The sequence below is a fragment of the Nilaparvata lugens genome, chromosome 3, assembly GCF_014356525.2.
Source record: "Nilaparvata lugens isolate BPH chromosome 3, ASM1435652v1, whole genome shotgun sequence".
NCBI classification, from domain to species: domain Eukaryota; kingdom Metazoa; phylum Arthropoda; class Insecta; order Hemiptera; family Delphacidae; genus Nilaparvata; species Nilaparvata lugens.
This window is the reverse complement of record NC_052506.1, coordinates 32,010,466-32,030,539: the sequence shown is the minus strand read 5'-3', so window position 1 is coordinate 32,030,539 and position 20,074 is coordinate 32,010,466. Positions and strand designations below refer to the sequence as shown.

Here is a 20,074-nt window from a genome sequence, read left to right as displayed (position 1 = left end):
AGAAAAAATGGAAGAAAAACTGGTTTTTCGAAAATGCATCACTTAAGAATATAAATATCTCGATAGTCGAAAATTGTGTTCTAAACATTCCCTCCAAATTTCATTGTCAACTGATCTATTGTTGCTGAACAGAAAATTTCACTCTCAACACTAAAACTGCTGCAACAGTCATAAGGAAATGCGTAAAATAGTGAAAATATACATGAAATTGAAGATAATCTGATGCTCTATCAGCTCATAATTAGCACGGATTTTTTTCATAAATCGTTCGAAAATTATAAGGCCGAAAAGATGAAAAAAAATGGAGGAAGAAGCGTTTTTTTTTTTTCAAAAAATGTCTCACCTTCAAGAGCAAATATCTCAGAAACTATGAGAGATATGGAAAAAATGTAAAGGACAAAGCTTTTTGGTAATTTTGTAAGCTTCAATTTTGCACAGAACACAAATGTTCATAAGATGCATAGTTTCTTAGATATATGCGATAAATGAAAAATGGTACTTTCAAACCACCCCTACCCCTTTAGCACAGGGGATAGGGGTGAGGACTTTTGATATGTTAATCCTCTTATCATCCTTGAAAGAGCTGTGGAGTTGAAAATTGTGTTCCAAACTTTTCCCTCTATACCTTTATTTGAGCATTCTTTGCCTGGACTATGACTTGACTTCCTTAAACCTTGGAACAACAAAAATTATTACTCATTATAAAGTGTCAGTAATTGTAATTCGTTTATTGGGTATCCCAATACAACAACCACTGCACTGAACAACCTATTTATTGATTATCCAAGCTGATTTGACATTTAAACTGGCAGTTTCCTCTGTAGCTTATTTCCAAGAAAAGTAGTTTTGAGGCAAACTTTCCAAACGTTCAAGTCTTTTTCAGACCACCTCTTCACAATTACGTTTTCATTAATAGAATCTATATAACACCATGCGACCTATAAATAAATCCATTCCTCAAAGTAATCCTTATTTAGTTGAATCTCCAATATTTCAATATCGATCTGATCAGTCTATATCCTCGTCAATGAGAACTGCCAGTAACAATCAACAGTAATTAACCAATCAACTAATCTAATGTTTTATAGTAGACCTTTCAGATATGAATTCCCAGTGTTTGAGGATTCCTCCACTAACCTTTTGATTTTAATGATGAATGTCTGTTTGCTTTGACCAGTTGCTTGTGTATTGTTTGTGATGTTGCTTAGTTGTGTGCTTGTGTGTGCATTGTTGTTGTTTGTGTCCAGTCGTCGGCTCAAATGGCGGCTGTGGCTGCGGCTGCAGTGGCGGCTGAGGCCAGCCAGGCTGCCCAGGCGGCAGGGTCGACGCCCGTCGATGTCAACTCTCTTTATGGCGCCGATTGGCACCAACTAGCCATGCTCCTCTGGGTGCGTACTTATAGCTCTATCTTTCTCTCTCTCTCTCTTCTCTCTACTGTCATCTCCTCGCTCGCCACCAACAAAAGAAGACGAATCAGCCTCAGTTAATTGATTGCTTACTTTCAATGCCATCAATTCAATTGTTAACAGTATTCCTCGACCAAGTTGAATCAAAACTCTGAAATATAAACCTACTTTTAGACAGAAAGCCCAGCTTTCCAATGAATTCTCATTTTATTGAGTGAATCGTTTTGAAATTGTCCCAACCACTTATTTTTTCAATCTTATTTGAGATTACTAATTTCGGTTGAAAGCCCATTATCAATATTTATTGTAATATCTCTAGATACTAGGAGACAACTAGAAATTTAGTCACTGCAGAAAGATCAAGTTCACTAGAGATTGGTTTTTGTTTAGTAGTCGAGACTTGTTTTTCAAGTGTTATATTTGAGTGTTTATGCATATTTAAAGTTGTTTTATGCAAACTGAATTTATAACACCACATCACCTTTACTATCACAACAAGACAATATTTGTGTAGTGCTGAGCATAAACAGAATCCATGACTGTAAACAGAACCATGAACAGAACGTAGAAATACCACTGGCTCTTATAGGAGTGTTTACACATTGGCAGACAGGTGCTATTCTGTAATGTCCGAGCACTTATAAGAATCAATTATTTTCTTACGATTTCATATTCTACTCAACAGGACAGATTCATTGGAAATCAGGGCTTTAGTAACCTGTTGTTATTGAGAGAAAAGATAAAGCGCTATTAAAATCAATACTCTGAGTTATAGAGTAGCCATTCAATTTAATACACACTGAATAAGTTTGCAATGTTGAAATCGAAATCAATTATTATTGGTTGGACTTTCATAGTAATCAGGAATCATTGCAATTTGATAAGAAATTGATTAGTGCAGCGAACAATTTGTAACATTTTTTGTAAATTATTAAAGAAAAAATTAACTGAGGCTTCTCTCCATCAGCGGCTCAAGTAAGATAAAAATTATTTGAATTCCTTCATTTATTTCTGCTTTATTTTATTGAAATAACAAAATAATTAATTAATTACAAGTAATTTGAATTATTTAACGACAATCTTTGAAAAAATAGGTAACTAAAAGTAAGTTAGATATCCATGATTAGTATTGAAGTTGTTCGTTCAGTTGAAAGAGAAATCAAAATATTGCATACGAAATCTTATTTCTTAATTAATTGGCTGCAATTCCACTTTGACGAGAATTCATCAAGTCATGTACACACACCATGAATTAAACAAGCTCAAATTCCTCAATTGAAATTCAAATAAAAAATATAAAAAATAATAGAATAATTCATAATATTTAGAATTACTTTGATATGAGAATACCATTTCAGTTAAATATGAGAATACCTGTCATGGATTGTCTCACATGTTATGATCGTTATTTAGATAATCAAAATGAATATTTGTGTAGAAAAGCAAGTACTATCACCAATACAAATAACTAATTCAAACTTTGAGTATAATATTATGTGAAAAGTTAGTATTAGTATTTTCTTTTCAATTCAATATGTTGTTCTATTCTATAGTTGATATTTTCTATTATTTTAAAACTCATTTCGGTCTTTCTAGATAACCTTTCATTTCAATATTCTAACCAATTATCTTGAGATTGCTCTATGTAGTCTTGAACTATCTCATTTTTTTATTTTCTACTTTTTTATAAAAAGAGTCTGTTCAGTCTAAATATTGTAACGCTCTGATTACTATTATGATTTATGATATCATGCTTTCTTATGCTTAACAAGGTTGTTCAGAAAATTATACTGCATGATTTCAGTAAAAAATGCTACTGTATTCATAGTAAATAAAGTGGTGGACTCTCTTCCTAATATTATTCAATTTTTTCAGTATCTGGATCTTGTTTATTTAAAAATAATTATTATTTATCAATTTCTTTTATAGTATTACTTGGGTTTTAATAATGTATATTATTTCAAGTAACCTGTCTATCTGAATGACATCAAATGTTTCACAACAATTATAGACTTCGTTCTTCCATATTGGTACGAGTTTTGAATAAATCTGCTTTAATTAGCCTACTTATAATTTCTTCTTGTAGATTCTCTGTCTCTAACAAATGTTTCTCTTGCAGAAGGTAGAAAGGAAAGAGAAGATTGAACAAGCCCTTCGGGAAAGGGAGAGACAAAAACTTGAGATTCATCAACGAAAATGGTCTAAACGGGAGGAGCAGGACTTCTTCCGCACTGTTTCAACGTATGGAGTTGAATTTGATAGGTAATTTGTGCTTTTTAGTTAACACATATCATATTCTTATTCTTATCCAGTCAACTTTTATCAAGTCGGCTAATCGTCATAAATAATGTGTGCTTGTGTAGGTTGAATTAGAACAACGAACAGTCAGACAAGTGATCTCTCGAAATTCACCACCTGAGCATGCTTGATTTTGAATTTATGACAATTTAAGGCAAAATGTATAATTTGAACTTGGACCATCAATATGAGCTAAGGGCGAAGGGAGTCGATCCTAGGCAAACGAATTCTTAACATTGATTAAATTTCAAATACTTTGTTGGCAAGGGCCATCTCAACATCCTTTTTTGAAGCGCCTCCCGCCACACTTTATGGAAAAGTTAGATGGAAGCCCATGTATTAGATCATATATTTGCAGAAAAATATATTACAATTTGATATGTTATCATCTCATGGAAAGTATGTGTTATTTTCTAAAATGGTTTGTTGATAAAAATTTGATTCCACTTCAACATTAGCATGGCCTTGTTTATTGTTTTTGTGAGAGACTTATTCTCAAACTTGTTACTTGCGAACTTGAAAGCGGGATAGGACAGCATTGACCTGAGATTGTTCTTATTTTATCGATGACAATTCAAGGGAAATTCATTTATGAAACTCTAGTATCTTTAAGCATAGTATTGATATATTCAAGTTTGAAGTAACCAGGTTTTCAGGATTGGAAATGGAATAATTAACATAAACAATAAAATTGTGAAATCGAGTTGATGGAGTAGAGTAGTTTTAGATACTGTTCAAAACTTGAACAATTTGAGTTTGCATACACAAATGTGAAAAACATCTGCCGAATCTTACGATGTTGCTTTGGAGATTTTTTAATCTTTATGTTTCTCTTCTTTTTCTAGGCAAAAGAGTCGCTTTGAATGGACCAAATTCCGTGCAATATCTAGACTTGATAAGAAATTCGATGAGACTATGACTGAATATTATCGCGCTTTCCTAGCAATGTGCAAACGAGTTTGCGGATTGAAATTGTCAGAAGAAGAAGGTAAGACTTATGACAATTCCTGTTGAATTTAACTGTTACTAATAAATTTATTACTTCAATTTAAAATTCAAAGTGATTTTAAAGGGGTTGTGATGCTTTTTCATATACGTTCTTCCAATGCATTAAAAAATTGAAATTGTAGACAGTGTTCAACAATAGTTTTCTTTGCCATAAGTATCCATTCCATCTAAGGACTATTTATAATTGCTTCTAATCACTATTGTGAAACAATAATTGAAAGGTGAATAATTGCTATGGTATCATTGTTGTGAAGATTTAAATAGAGCCACTTATATTTTCGAATTTAGATTCGAGTGAGTACTGAGAACAATGTTTATCATTGATAAGCAGCTCATCAATTAATATGTGCATTCTATCTAACCACCTGATAGATAATGCACTTAGCTAATTAGTTGATTTTTACTATTGATGGAATGGCTGTTTGGATTTTACAGAATGCCCTGAACTCTATATTGAACCATTACCAGAAGAGAGAGCTAGACGAATTTTGGAAAGGATAAACCTCCTTTGCAAGATTCGAGAAGAAACGCTTGTTCATCCTCAGCTGGACGAAAGGTTGAAGCTTTGCCAACTTTCAGCTGATGTTCCTGATTGGTGGATTCCTGGTAAACATGACAAAGATCTACTGATAGGAGTTGCCAAGTGAGTCAAACTTTTTATCATTAATTATCAACTTTTATTGTATTTCTGAAAAACTTGAATGTGTTTTACTAGAATATTATCACTTGAAATGTCATTTCTCCGTATAATAAAAAATTAGTAATTTATTGTCCTTTTTTAAATATACAGGGTGGGTGAATAGTCCGAGAACGGCTTAATATCTCATACACAAAGGTAATTTGATGGTGGGTGTTATTGGGGATCCTACTCAAATTGAAAATACTTCTTCACTATGCCACTATCCGCCATATTGAATGCAACTTTTTTTTTAATTAGGAAGGTGGTCATGCGATGCATGATTTCGATACGAAATTTAAAGAAAAAATGAATGGTGAAAACTGCACATAGATATCTCATACCGTTCAGAAGATATTCACATTATTAATCAATACTATTCAAAGCAGAAAGGAGAGAAAAAAAATATGAGAACGGCTTAGTATCTCAAAAGATTGTGATTCCAAGGTGGGTGTGATTGGGGATCCCTCTCAAAATGAAAATACTACTTTACTATGACTTCAAAAATCTGGTTCGCCATCTTGGATCCGCCATATTGAATGCAACTTTATTTTTTTAAATGGGAAGGTTGTCATGCGATACATGATTTCGATACGAAATTTCAAGAAAAATGAATGGTAAAAACAGCTGATCGATATCTCAAACCGTTCAAAAGATATTCACATTATTAATCAATACCACTTATGAATTTCATTTTCTGATATGCATGATATTGATTAATAATGTGATTATCTTCTGAACGGTTTCAGATATCGATATGTAGTTTTCGCCATTCTTTTTTTCTTGAAATTTCGTATCGAAATCATGTATCGCATGACCACCTTCCTATTTAAAAAAATAAAGTTGCATCCAAGATGGCGGACCAGATTTTTAAAGCCATAGTAAAGTAGTATTTTCAATTTGAGTAGGATCCCCAATCACACCCACCGTCAAATAACCTTTGTGTATGAGATATTAAGCCGTTCTCGTACTTTTCACCCACCCTGTATACGCTAATTTGATACTGATAATCTAACAGTCATATTGGTACCTCTATTATATTGAATAGTAATCAGTGTATCAAACTATAGCTTTAAAGTGGTATTTATTCTTTCACCTATAATCTATTATTTATTGAAGCAATCAGCATTGATGGGATGAAGTCCGCCTTGTTATGTTTTTCAGACACCTCATATAATAAACTCATGGTTTAAATTCGTAACAACGATGTTATTTTGTAAATTTCTTAGAATTTAGTCATTGGAAAGTGTATGTTATCTATCAACGAATGTCAATAACCCTTTTTTTTCGTTGTTGACTGAACATTTTTTTGTTTTATTTCTAGACACGGATTGGGGAGAACCGATTTCTTCATTCTGAATGACCCAGATCTATCCTTCAGAGAGATTGTGAAAAAGAATGTTCTTTCTTCTGTGAAGAATGAAAATATTAAAGTAGAAAAGTCTGAAGATACTCTCAAGTTTGATCGCAGTAATGAAATTCTTGTAAAATTAGAGAAAGGTGAAGGAACATTGAAAATAGAGAAAATAGCTAGCACGAAACAAGAAACAACGACTGAAACTGCTGAAGTACCTGCTATTAAGACAGAGAAGGAGGAAGAAAGCCAGCCCGTTGACGACAATATTGAGACTAAGACTGATACTGATAACAAAGAAGATGAAAATGCAGAGAAGACTGTAGACAACTTGAAATCCGAAGCTGCTGCTGTTGAACCAGTAAATACAAGTGAGGAGACCAGTGTCAAGCAAGAGCCATCTGGTGAAGAAGCCGAAGAAAACTCAGGTGACAAGAAGATGGTATCTGATGAGAAGGTCGTCCACGAAGCCAGCTGCAATGAGAAGGCTGTGGATGCTGATCCATCTGTCGAAGATAAAGAAGATGAAATTGAAAAAGAGGAAAAGGTTGAAGACACTGTAGCAGAAGAGGAGAAAGTGAAAGAAAGCGAAGAAAAAGACAAAATATCTGAGGAAAGTGAAGAGGAAGTAAAGCCCATTGAAAATGAAGAGGACGAAAAGACTCTTGAAATAGAAGAAGAAAAAGACAGTGAACATAATGAAAATGAAGAAAAAGACAAAGAAGAATCCGTTGAAAGTGAAGGAGCCACTGAGAATATACCATCAAATGAGAAGATGGATGTTGAAGAAAGCAAAGATGACTCAGAGGGCAAATGTGAAGAAATGGAAGTTGAGGGGGGCACAAGTAAAACGGATGATGATTCGTCAGAGAAGGAAAAACCTGATGAAGAAGAGGCTAGCGATGCTGCTCCTGTTGAAGAGAAAGCCAGCGAGTGTGTGGATGCCGTTGCAGATGCAGATGCAGACGTTGCCACAGCTGAGGAAGCACCAACCACCAATGGTCCCGACAACAGTGATGCTGAAAAAGTGGATGACTCGACCAAAAAAGAACAAGAGCAAGTGGACGTGGAAGAGAAAGAGAGAGTGGAATCAGGTGGTGACGGCATGAGCAGCGCTGAGGTGGTGAAGAGCGGCGCGAGTGGCAATGCGGAGGCGGTCGACCGATTCAAAGCCATGTTCCCCGAACTGGAGGTGATGCACAAGCTGCCCGAAATCGACACCATCGTCCTGCAAGACAAGCCCACTGTCGCCCAACTCCTGCAGCAGAGCTATCAGAACCCCATCAGGTGGCCCAAGGTAATTACAACCAACCTTACATTATTATAGCTATCCTTCCACAACCAATCTTAACAATCTCTACATGTGGAGGTGCGTACAGACTTATACGCCACGAACACGCGCTTTTCACTTTTCATCAGCTGATGCTCTATGCTTATCATATCTGTATCTCACTGCCTCTGTACAAATACGGATATAATAAGCATATCATCAGCTGATAAAAAGTGGAAAGAACGTGTTCGTGGCGCATAAGTATGTACGCACCTAGATAATCACGGCTCTGATGACAAGTTATTGTTTGATGGCCACCAAACTTTGAAACGCTTTATGCTTTATATGAGGAAGGGGAATGTCACCTTCTATTTGGAACAATCTTCATTTATTTTTCAGAGTATTTTTGCGTTACTCCCCCGTCAAAACATCATGTGCTATTCTTTTCATTGATAAGATGATTCACAATTCATCAGGATTGTATAGGATTGAATAGGTACAACAGGCACAGCCCAAAACTGTTCCTACCCGTATTTTGATACAAAATTTGGTCCAAAATCGTTTTTAGGCTACGAAGGAATATATGAACTAACAAAATATTTGATCTTGAATATAAAAATTCATTATTAAATGATGAAAATGTATAAACTTTATTGGTAAATAGAATAATATATATTCGAGATTGAATTGATTATTAATAATAAGAATCAAATATTCTATCAGATAATACTGAGATAACTTGAATTCAGCTTTCTACATTCTACTATAGAAGGTGGTGGTTCTTGAAAAGCAGTGAGAACGCGTTCCTATCGTTTCCACTGACTTTATAACGTGAATCTCACTACAGATTGATGGATAATTGAAATTAATATTTGTCCTAACTGTATACCTGGTGAATAGTAAGTGTCTAAATCTAAATCTTTGCTCTATAAATTGTTACGTTCTAAGTAATGAATATTATATATTAAATTTATATATGTGTATTATCATAAATCTATGTTACAATTCATCATAAGTTATGAATGTCAAAAACAGAGATAAATTATAGATTACAATAGTGTTAACAGTGGAAATTTCCTGAAAAATCATAGCGTGCAGTGTTTGCTGTTTTCCACAGTTAATATTTCCAAGCCAAGTTGATAATAATTAAACCAACAGTTGAGACAAAATATATATGACGGCTGAGGCATAAAACTTAAAAAATTGGGCTTGTTGAGTTGAAACTTTCTATGATTCTCTCTGTGAAAGTAGCTTATCTTCCGTTCTTACTAGTTGAATCTACATATCTAAACAGTCCAATATGAAAATCCAGTATATTCTAAAGATGAAAGCCATGCAAACAGACAAATTAAGGAAGAGTAAGCATTTATAAGAAGTAGAAAAATCATGAAAGTGCTTTACATTCTACCCTCGTAATTACAAGTTGAACAAGTAGGAAAAAATTGAATATTCAATTTTTTGAAAACTAAATGTATTAGTCCATTGGAGATGGAAAATTCGTAAAGAATCATAAACCAAGATCAAATTAGCCTACCGTATTGGAGGAATTGATAGATGATTCATCATATTCTATTATTTGTTAACATATCAATGCCTCAACTCCACTTATCTTGTCATTATACAAGGGACTCAATAAGAACTTTATAATAATGGAAGTAAAGCAATGTAGGGTTGAAGTGAGTTAGTTCAAGTGAATTTTAGTACAAGTATTTTGTGGTTTTGATGGGCTCTTCTTTATTTTCTATCGATTTTTTGCTCAAGTAGAGAAAATTGAAAATGTTAGTTTTACATTTTAAAAGCTTTGAAGGTACGGTAATATGAATTTGATAAGCCCAGAATTAAATTAATCGATGTTGTTTTTCATTGTATCGCTTGTATCAATGTTACATGAACTGTTTGAAATTTATCACTATTCTCTCAAGAATTAGTTTGTTATGAATTTCATGATCTAAAAATAAAAATTAAATGCTATTTGGATGACGTTCACATTACATTTGTTTTTATACAATAATTGTTACATTGGAGAGTCAAGCAATTTAATCCATTTGGAAGTAAAAGGAAATCACAGTGCAAATTGAACAGTGGATACCGGTAGTCACTTTGAATTTAAGTTGCTTAATTCATTTCGGCTTGATACTATCGTTTTTAATTTGAGTTGATCAGAGATATGCATTGTATATCATGTTTATATTTCAGTTTGACTGATCTCTTATCATAGTCTCGCTTTCATTCATAAACATAATAATCCTAAATAGGTTGATTACCTTAAGGATGTAGCTTATCTTACGTTGAACAATGAAAAATACGAACAATTTTCATTGAATTACTATTATGATGATCATTGGAATCTCTGCTTGTGATTGGGAAAAAGTCATTTTGAGAGCCTTGAAATTCGTACCTATTGGAAAAAGTTGCAGTATTAATAGAAATTTTGCTATAGTTTCAAATACCTTTTACTTTTATTTTCTGAAATCTTTACTTTAGTTTTATTAAATACCTACCCTTTTATTTTCTTTGTTCACCCGATCCGATGATATTCATTCCATTATCAAGTGTTTGAATTATAAAGAGTAATGAAACAATAAGAAACACAAAAAAGCTATGAAAAGAAATTTCGAATCTTCATTTTTCACAAAGTAAGGATAAGATGAAGAAGTCGGACACGTCATAATCTACAAACTTCATTGAAGAACATCAATATTCAAAACTAGAGTTATCAAATTGTGATACGTCTGACTCGTATTGAGAAGGCACACTTCAAATTAATAAATTCTGTAAGCATACAACGAAAGCCTGATTTTTATCATCAGCGTAGTTAGATCAAGAAAATTATAATATTCTGTAGAGTATTGAAAAGTGAAAATCTAGATTCAGAACATGTCAAAACAATAGACAAAATTGATTGTTTCAAGCGCCAAAGTGTAAAAAAAAGATGCAAAGTAGAAAGCAGTAGGCCTATGATGAAGAGAGTAAGCCATGCCATGCCGCGTCGGCTGTTTCCCCTTCCACAGCGTCAAATTGAATCACAAATACATAACAATACACATTAATGGATTTGCAATGAGAAACTAATAATTTGCCGACATTAATTATTTGGCTCATTTCTCTTTTAAATCATCTGCTTCAAAGTTAATCGGAGAAAACAAAAAAATCAAACGAAAAACCCCTAAATTTTATCATATATATTATTTTATCAAAGAAACTGTTTGTTTTATTGAGATAATGAATTCGACTAATATTGTAGTCAATAATGTAACGAATCGAATGATATATGATAGATTTTTCCCCGATTAATGGTTACAGAGATAATTGATTTCCTGTTTACTGTTTACTATGGCGAAGAGAGTCAGCCGCGCTGTACCACGTCGGCTGTTTCCCCTTCCACGGCGTCAAATCAAATCGCAAATACGTAATAATATACATCAATGGATTCGCAATGAAGTTTCTACATTAATGATAAGGCTCATTTCTTTTTTAAATCACTTGCTTTGAAATTAATCGAAGAAAACAAAAAATAAAATCTCAACCCCCCTAAATTTTTACATTTATATTTTTTTATCAAAAAAACTGTTCGTTTCATTGAAAAAATGAAGAAATCTGATATTGTAGTCCATAATGTAACGAATCGAATGACATATAATAGAACTCTATCCGATCAATGGTTACTGAGATAATTAATTTTCCGTGATTACCTGCATTTTTCAACTTTGAGGGTGGCTAGGGGAGAAAGCTCCAAGGGGATTTCTTGGGACTTTTGGGAGAATGACCCTCTGGGAGGGCTCTATCGATGGTGAGAGATTCAGCTTTTATTTAATTTTCGGATCGAAAAGACCTTTATGGACTGGGCTAAAACTGAATAACTTATAAACAAGGTAATCATTAAGTTGGTTGCCCATAGCAACCATAAAGTGTAACCATGTGACATTTCTCCACACTCAAATTGCACATTTGAGGAGTTGGTCAATATGTCTTCTCCATATTGAACCATCATCCATTTTCACTTTATATAAAAGTTCACTTTCTCTTGCAATTATTTCTCCAAAGCTCCACTTCAGTCGTGGATTCGAATAATTTCGTGTCTGTACTTTGTCTCCCACCCTAAACTCTCGCCTGGCTCTTCTAGTTCCTTCGTGTGCTCCTGCTCTTGTATAAGACCGTGGCCGCATTAGTACTAGTCGTGTCCTAATATCTCTCCCGTACATTAAGCTGTAGGCGTTCGATCCAGTTGCATTGGGTGACTGTCTAAGCTGCATAAGAAACCTGAAGACTTTAACTTCCAGTTTTCCTTCTTCATCTTCATGAATTATTTACGGTCTGGACATATCTTTCTGCTTGCCCATTGGAAGATGGGTGGTAAGGTGCCGTTGTTTTTTGTATCACTCAGTTTGCAGATAAGAATTTATTGAAAGTAAATGATGTGAATTGACTCCCATTGTCCGAAATTAAAACCAAGGGTAGGCCAAATGTGGCCAAAATGTGAATGATACACCATTCTGAAGACGTGTTTTTAGTGGGAATTACTTCAGTCCATTTGGTGAATGAATCCACTATGATGAAATAGTACTGTCCTTGTGTTGGTCTTGCAAAGTCGATATGTATCCTTTCCCATGGTCCTTGAGGAGCAAGCCATGTATGATTTGGTTGGTTCTGTTTCAAACAACATTGTTTACAACTCCTTACCATATTTTCAATGTCCTTGTCTATGTTCTTCCATGTACAACAACTTCTAGCCAAAGCTTCCATCTTATCCATATCAAAGTGTCCAACATGCAGTTCTTTGAGTAGATCGCGTTGAAGCGTTGATGGTATTAGTACCCTACAACCTTTGAATATACATCCATCCTGAAGTGACCGTTCATTGTTATGGAAACCCAATTTTTCAACAGATTCTCCTGTCTGCAGTGCATGTAGTACTGGTTGTAAGAACTTGTCTTCTTTAGTCTTTTTAGTTGATAGGTCCACCAACTTTATTTATGCTTGTTCAGTTGGGAAACGTGATAAAAAAATCAACATCTGTATGATCTGATGTTCTCCTGTATCCAATTTGATAATCAAATCCGGATAAGAAATGTGCATAATTGAAAAGTCTTGTTGCCGAGATTGATGGTAAAGTTTTGTTGGGATGAAATATTGAAACTAACGGCTTGTGATCCGTTACTAGAATGAATTTTCGTCCATAGCAGTATGGAAAAAACTTTTTGAGTCCCCAGTAAATACCTGTTGCTTGTTTGTCGATTTGGCTGTATTTTTGTTGGCAATTAGTTAAGGTACGTGATGCAAAGCAGATTGGTCTCTCACTTCCATCCTTGTATCTATGAGGTAGTATAGCTCCAAATCCAACTGGTGATGCGTCCGTTGCAAGAACTAAAGGAAGTTCTGGATTGTAATGAACCAGTACATTGGCACTGGTTATCTCTGCCTTTACCCTATGAAAACTTTCTTCACATTCAGTGGTCCAAATATACTGTTTTCCTTTTAGCAGTAATCTATAGAGGGGATTGTTGCCAAATTTTTTATAAACTTATTGTAGTAATTTGCCAAACCTAGTAATTTCCTTAGTTCATTTACATTTTCTGGTTTTCTACAGTTTGTAATTGAAGCAACTTTGTCTTCTGATTTGTGAAGTCCTTGAGCGTCAATAATATGTCCAAGGTATTTTATACTTGTTTCAAAGAATTTACATTTATCTCTGTTCAGTTTCAAATTGTTACATCGCATTCGTTCCAGTATCATACACAGTCTAGCCATCAACTCTTCCGCTGATTTACCCTGAATAATTATATCGTCAAAGAAACATTGTACACCAGGAATTCCTTGCAGAGTTCTATCCATGAAATTCTGCCAAAGAACAGGTGCTACTTTGACTCCAAACATTAACCGGTTAACTCTATACATGCCTTTATGTGTACTTAGAGTCTGCATATTAGCACTTTCATCATCCATTTGCATATGGAGGTAAGCATTAGAGATGTCCATAGTGCAAAAAAGTTTGCCTCCATTCATTTGTGAGTAAATTCCTCTCTATCCTTGGAATTGGGTAGTTCTCATCTTTGATTAGTTTATTTACAGTGACCTTGTAATCAGCACAGATGCGAACTTGTCCATTAGGTTTAACAACTGGAACAATTGGAGTTCCCCAATCCGAGTGATTAACTTTTGAGAGAAAATGGTACTTGTTTTGGTTTCACGAAAATTGGTTGTGCCTCATCCGTGATTCTGAAGTGTCCTAAATAATCTGGAATGACTCCAATTTTCCCATCAAAGACATCATCACTGTATTCGTTCAACATGTTTTCTATAGTTGAAGCCTGATTTATTTGGAGAGTTTTAATTTCAGCCCAATCTAATTCGACTTCTCTCAGTCACTCTCTTCCAAATATGGTATCAACATCCTGGTCAATTAAATAAAGTTTTCCTATAAATTCTTGAGTTTTATACTTGCAATTAACAAATGTTACACCTCTTGTTACTTTCCTTGCCCTATTACCATAGGTAATATTTTTTTCTAAAAAAATCTGGTGTGGTACACTCACACAACTTTCCTTGCTCATATTTGAAACTACGATCAGACTTCTGTATATGTGTATAAATAATTGTTTTCAGAGTACTTTTTCCTTTGTGTAAATTGTGAAATTCGATGATTTTTTCAGTCGTCATTTTTTTAAAGTCGTTAAAACAGCTGTTCTACAGATGAAATATCTAGACTATGTGTTATTTTTATGAACTGCGCTACCTACCTACCTCATGCACGAGAAGGAGGCTACTAAGTCCATTTCTCAAGGATTGGGTGGACCTCCCATTAGTTTCCCAGAAAGGAGACTCATGCCAGTTGATAGAGCTGATAAATAACTATACAGGGTATGAATTTGAAAGAAATCGGTCAAGTTATTTTTGAGAAAATCGTGAAAAACATGGTTTTTTAGTAATTATCCGCCATTTTTCTCAAGAATATTACGGAGCTCCTGCAATTTTCCCAGAAATGAGACTCATGTCAGTTGATAGGGCTTATAAATAGCTATCCATGGTATGAATTTGAAGAAAATCGTTTGAGCCGTTTTCGAGAAAACCGTGAATAACATGGTTTTTTAGTGATTATCCGCCATTTTTCTCAAGAATATTACAGAGCTCCTGCAATTTTCCCAGAAATGAGACTCATGACAGTTGATAGGGCCTATAAATAACTATCCATGGTATGAATTTGAAGAAAATCTTTAGAGCCGTTTTCGAGAAAACCGTGAAAAACATGGTTTTTTAGTAATTATCCGCCATTTTGAATTCAATTTTATTGAATTTCTTATTGTCAGATCCTCATGGTATAAGGACCTCAAGTTTAAAATTTCAAGTCAATCGGTTGATTAGGAATGGAGTTATTGTGTTCACACACACACACACACACACACACACACACACACACACACACACACCACACACACACACACACACACACACACACACACAGACCAACACCCAAAAATCATGTTTTTGGACTCAGGGGACCTTGAAACGTATAGAAAACTAGAAATTAGGGTACCTTAATTTTTTTTGTAAAGCAATACTTTCCTTACCTGTGGTAATAGGGCAAGGAAAGTAAAAAAATTAAGGTACCCTAATTTCAAGTTTTCTATAAATAGCTATCCATGGTATAAATTTGAAGAAAATCGTTTGAGCCGTTTTCGAGAAAACCGTGAATAACATGGTTTTTTAGTGATTATCCGCCATTTTTCTCAAGAATATTACAGAGCTCCTGCAATTTTCCCAGAAATGAGACTCATGACAGTTGATAGGGCCTATAAATAGCTATCCATGGTATGAATTTGAAGAAAATCTTTAGAGCCGTTTTCGAGAAAACCGTGAAAAACATGGTTTTTTAGTAATTATCCGCCATTTTGAATTCAATTTTATTGAATTTCTTATTGTCAGATCCTCATGGTATAAGGACCTTAAGTTTAAAATTTCAAGTCAATCGGTTGATTAGGAATGGAGTTATTGTGTTCACACACACACACACACACACACACACACACACACACCACACACACACACACACACACCACACACACACACACCACACACACACACACACACCACACACACACACACCACACACACACACACCACACACACACACACCACACACACACACACACACACACACACACAGACCAACACCCAAAAATCATGTTTTTGGACTCAGGGGACCTTGAAACGTATAGAAAACTAGAAGTTAGGGTACCTTAATTTTTTTTGTAAAGCAATACTTTCCTTACCTATCTATGGTAATAGGGCAAGGAAAGTAAAAAAATTAAGGTGCCCTAATTTCAAGTTTTCTATAAATAGCTATCCATGGTATGAATTCGAAGAAAATCGTTAGAGCCATGAGTCTCAATTCTGGGAAAATTGCAGGAGCTCCGTAATATTCTTGAGAAAAATGGCGGATAATTACTAAAAAACCATGTTTTTCACGATTTTCTCAAAAATAACTTGACCGATAGGTAGGTAGAGCAGTTCATAAAAAGAACACAGTCGAGATATTTCATCTGTAGAACAGCTGTTTTGACGACTTTTAAAAAATAATTGAATTTCACAATTTACACGAAGGAAAAAGTACTCTGAAAACAATATTATATATACACATATACAGAAGTCTGATCGTAGTTTCAAATATGTTGCCGCCAATCGTAATTATGTTATTCCCCTAAATTATCCTCGTTTAAGAATGGGGCTTACAGTTCCTGAGTCCAAAAAATGGTTTTTGGGTATTGGTATGTATGTGTATGTGTGTGTATGAGTGTATGTGCGTCTGTGTACACGATATCTCGTCTCCCAATTAACGGAATGACTTGAAATTTGGAACTTAAGGTCCTTACACTATAAGGATCCGACACGAACAATTTCGATCAAGATGGTGGCTAAAATGGCGAAAATGTTGTCAAAAACAAGGTTTTTCGCGATTTTCTCGAAAATGGCTCCAACGATTCTGATCAAATTTATACCTAAAATAGGCTAGTCATTGATAAGCTATATCAACTGCCAAAAGTCTCATATCTGTAAAAATTTCAGTAGCTCCGCCCCATCCATGCAAAGATTGATTTTAGATTTCCAATTATCAGGTTTCAGATATAATTTAAACGAAAAATTTTGAGTGGAAAAGATTGAGCATGAAATCTCTTCAATTAATGTCCATTAACATTTTCACCTAAAATTGAAAATAAGCTTAAAATTTGAGAAAATGTAATTATTCAATTGCAAACTGTTGGCAACTGTTGATTAAATCATTCACTATGAAGAGATAGCATATCTCGTGTGTATCCAGCGTTATTGACCTGTCACCAGCTGGCTCAGATCTTTGACTTGAGATGCGCGTGAACACTAGCGTCAGGTGATCAATTTTCTTAACGGCAAGGAAAGTTGTGTGAGTGCGCCACACCAGATTTTTTTTGATAGGCCTCTCGTTATGATAGAGACATTGTACTGTACTGAGGACTGCCCCTTTATTGATTTCCATCGGTACTGTTTCCCTTCAATATCAAAGTTAATCACTATTTTGTCGTTGTTTTTGTTACTCGTAGCATTAATTACATAGTCGTTTTCGCTCTCTTCATTCGCCTCATTTTCGTTTTGATGTTGCGTCTAGTTCATTTTTTATTGAGACTTCTTCTGTAAACATACACTTGCTATGTGACCAACTTTTTCACATCTTCTACAGATTGTTTCTTTGTGACGGCAACTAAATGCCTGATGATGTGGTGAGCTACAGCGATAGCATTTCCCTTTTAGTTTTTCAAATGTTAATGTTTGTGATTTAGAGCTACGAGTTTCATTTTGCATTGTAAACTCCTTTTTAGTATTATTCCTATAATGATTATTTCCATTATTCCTGATTCACTCCATTTTCATCAATAGAATTCATGTATGTATTTTTGAATGAATCTGCATGTGCTTTAGCGGTTTCAAAAATACGTGCTTGAGCTACAGTTTCTTTCAGGCTCATATTCCCAAATTGAAAAAGTTTTCCTTTGATTTCTGTCGAATCTAACCCCGAAACAAAAGCATCTCTTATGTGTCCGTTTCTATTCTCTTCGGTAGTTACACCAGTGAAATTACATGCTGAGCTGAGCCTTTTTTACTCAGTGTAAAAATGATCGATTGACTCACCATTTTGTTGTTTCGCTGTAGCAAGACAGAATCGAGAATAAATTCCATTTTTGGGTTAAACAAACATTTACAACATGGACATCATCTCCTTGTACGTTGGATTGTTTTCCACTATTTTATATAGTGCAGTTGATAGAAAATTTGTCAGCAACATCATTTGGTATTCAGGCTTCGTTCCAGTAACCTGCAAAAAAATTTCAAAGGTTTTACTCCAGTGATTCCAATCCCTTTCAGTCGTAGGAGAGTCTGGGTCTATCGCCAATTCTCTTGGTTTGAGAAGGTTGTTTGTACATTTAGTTGCTGTTCCGTATCGTTTCCTTCCTTGTGCCTCGTCGGCACCTTAGTATTTCTCTTCGGCATTATTAATTTATCCAATTTTCACCTTCGTCGCCAATGTTATGTTCTAAGTAATAATGAATATTATATATTCAATTAACATCCATTTTATTATATAGTTGAATACAAACTGAATAACTTATAAACAAGGTAATCATTAAGTTGTTTGCCCATAGCAACCACAAAGTGTAACCATGTGACATAAATAATAATAATATTATAATATTATTAGTATTTTATTGTCATTCAATGTAACACTTTCAGACAACATCAAATCAGCTAGTCATAACACAATAATATCATAGTATGTTGTATTAAAACCTTGGAAACGTTGTATAGTTTATTAATGTAGATGTTTATGATAACCGAACTTTTTGTAAACTAAATAATTGTGTGTGTGTGTGTGTGTGTGTGTAGGACCACGCACTGCAGGTGCGACTGCAGCACATAGTGCACTGTGTGGAGGTGGGCGAGTGGCCAGCCAGCAGAGCATTCTCGGCCTACGCAGAGGTGGACGCACGCACGCCCACCACCACCTCCTCGCCACCAGAGAGCACAGAGGTCATCACCATCACCACCGACCGCCAGCCAAGTGCTGCCCAGGTCCAGGCCCAGGCCCAAGCCCAGGCCACAGCCCAGGCTCAAGTCAAGAAGAAGCGACACATCGCCATCGATGTTGAGACGGAACGAGGTAATCAAACTCAAATCAAATAACATCCTACATATATAATAAAGAACAAATAGTTAAATAGAACAATTGAATGATGAAATAGAAAACTAATACTGAGAACAATTCTTATCGATATTATGCTTTTCAAGTATATTTGTTGAATCATAGCAGCCCAATATTGAAAGTCCTACTGCTACTCCAGATGAACATCCAAACTTTCACAACTGAGTTGAATGGTAATAAGTGGATTGAATTAGCTGTGATGCTGCATCCCTACCAATTTCTAAAAGCCATCTGCTAACCTATCTCCACAGTGCAGTGCAGGATGGTTGCTTGGCTAACTCAGACTACGCGCAAAGACAGCAAACAATAGCAGTGTTGCTGGGAGTGCGAACGGTCGCAAAGGCCTTTCCACCCAGACACGGTCGGCATGGCTCCGCCTAGTCGGCTATTTGATCCCTCCAGACAGGCTCAGCTAAGCAGCCGAAACAAAGAACAATGGAATGGCGGTCTCATTCGTGTTCATCAGCAGTTTTCTTTCTAACGATTGTTTTGATTTATGTATTACTTATAATCAATAATAACTCCAATCACCAGTAAAAGGTTTTCGGAAACGTGGTGTACGTACTCATATTATTAAGAGACTTTTCATAATTATTTTTAAAAATTCTTGACACTCTGAGCCTTCTGGCTAAACTAGGGGTCGCGCTGAGAACGAATCTGCAATCAGAATTTCTGTATTATGAACAATAACGAAAAACCCCAACTTCTGATCGTCCGGCAACCGTTAACAGTCATCCTGCAATGCGGCTGAAACACTTCCATTTCAGACACCCATCTCAAGTGTCAACAACGCCAAGCTGTGAGAAACCATCCTGCACTGCGGAGCTAGGTCAAAGAC

At 35.1% G+C, this 20,074-nt stretch overlaps 1 protein-coding gene across 1 annotated transcript in view; it reads left to right on the top strand.

Annotated features, from left to right (window-relative positions):
* LOC111045986 (chromodomain-helicase-DNA-binding protein 7-like) overlaps nt 1-20,074 on the top strand; it is a 90,075-nt gene that overhangs the window by 57,043 nt on the left and 12,958 nt on the right. The window contains 6 exon segments of the mRNA XM_039423541.1: nt 1,248-1,388; nt 3,526-3,668; nt 4,550-4,692; nt 5,148-5,355; nt 6,713-8,039; nt 18,921-19,194. Coding sequence (XP_039279475.1) covers nt 1,248-1,388; nt 3,526-3,668; nt 4,550-4,692; nt 5,148-5,355; nt 6,713-8,039; nt 18,921-19,194 — 2,236 coding nt within the window.